The 1,415-nt window shown below is 40.7% G+C and overlaps 1 protein-coding gene across 1 annotated transcript; it reads right to left on the minus strand.

The window, feature by feature from the left end:
* Positions 1 to 275: 275 nt before the first annotated feature.
* LOC131680835 (uncharacterized) lies at positions 276 to 1,034 on the minus strand. The gene has a single exon (XM_058961547.1). The coding sequence runs from the start codon at positions 1,032 to 1,034 to the stop codon at positions 276 to 278; it is 759 nt and encodes a 252-aa protein (XP_058817530.1).
* Positions 1,035 to 1,415: the final 381 nt, after the last annotated feature.

The following is a 1,415-nucleotide window of genomic DNA, read 5'->3' on the forward strand; positions in this document are numbered from 1 at the left end:
TCATCTGCGAATGCTAGTATACACGGGAGTTTAAATGATCCTTCCCTAATCATGTGTATATCTGGGACGAGTTCGGCAACTTTTCGTAGGACGCTCTGCATTATAAGGTTGAACAAAATAGGGGAAAGAGGGCAACCTTGCTTTATGCCTTTACCTCTACTCACTTCTTCAGACAACTGGTTTTGCCATCGTACTCTTGTCCTATCTTCTCTCACACAATTTAGCACTCTGTTAATTATATGCGATGGCACTTCTATTTTTAGCAAAACATCCTTTTATTTATCCAAACTGATGTTATCGAATGCCTTTCTGATATCGAGTGTTACTGCGATTAAGCTTTTTCCAGCATTCCAGAACTCTTCCATGGTTCGCCTGGCCATAAATATTTGATCATCCGTGGATCTTCCTTCTGTGAATGCCGCCTGGTGTAGATCCAATTCTCCCGTAAACTCCTTTAGCCTCTTCCTGATCCACTTAGCGTATGGCTTGTATCCTACATTGCATAGGCTAATTCTTCTGAAATTGTCCACATTTCTAGGTCTGCTTATTTTTGGTATTGGTATCTGAATAGATTCAGTCATATCCTTCGGCATCATATGCTCCATCCAAATTCTCCTCCAAATTCCCATCATCTGCTCCATGGTTTCCTCATCCGCATACTTGATGTACTCCATCCGCACTCCATCTGCCCCAGCCGATTTTCCATTGCATGAATGCCTAACAATTTCACTCATCTCATCCATCGTTGGGGGTTTAGTTAGGGGGCATGTGTCTTGCTCTTCCAGTAGCTCCAGTCTCGGTCCCTCACTTTCCTTCAAAATTTCTCCCCATAATCTGGTTGGTATGTAGGCATTTCTCGCCTGTTTCCTTGTAATGAACTTTTTCATGAACTGGTACGACTTCCGTATTCTAACTGCTGCGTCGAAATCGTTCAGTTTCATGTAAAACTCTCGTACCTCAGTTTCATTGTGATTTCTTACTGCCGCTTGAAATTCTTGTTTCCTGTCCCTCACCTTCCATTTGTATGGGAGCATATCCGGATATTTATTAGCCAAACTAAGTGCCTTGTTGAGTCTATTTAATGCCGATTTTCTTCCTGGAGTCAAGGGTACTCTTGAAGAACTCAAGGCGATATTGGATGCTTTTTTCATTTTATTTGTTATAGCCTGGTATGCTTCATTTATGCCTACTTTCTCTGGATCTATTCCCATTTCGTGACTTTTTAATGCTTCATGATATCTTTTCTTTATTTGTTCTTCTTTAAGAGCTGATGCATCTAGTACTACGAGATTTTTCTCTTTGGACTGCTTCTTAATCATATTCGGAAGTCGTACTCCTGCCAATAATAGTTTATGGTCTGTGTTAATTCTCGTCCATATACCTCTTATATATCTGATGCCTACCTTTCCATCTAT

This window comes from Topomyia yanbarensis, chromosome 2 (assembly GCF_030247195.1).
Source record: "Topomyia yanbarensis strain Yona2022 chromosome 2, ASM3024719v1, whole genome shotgun sequence".
Classification (NCBI taxonomy): domain Eukaryota; kingdom Metazoa; phylum Arthropoda; class Insecta; order Diptera; family Culicidae; genus Topomyia; species Topomyia yanbarensis.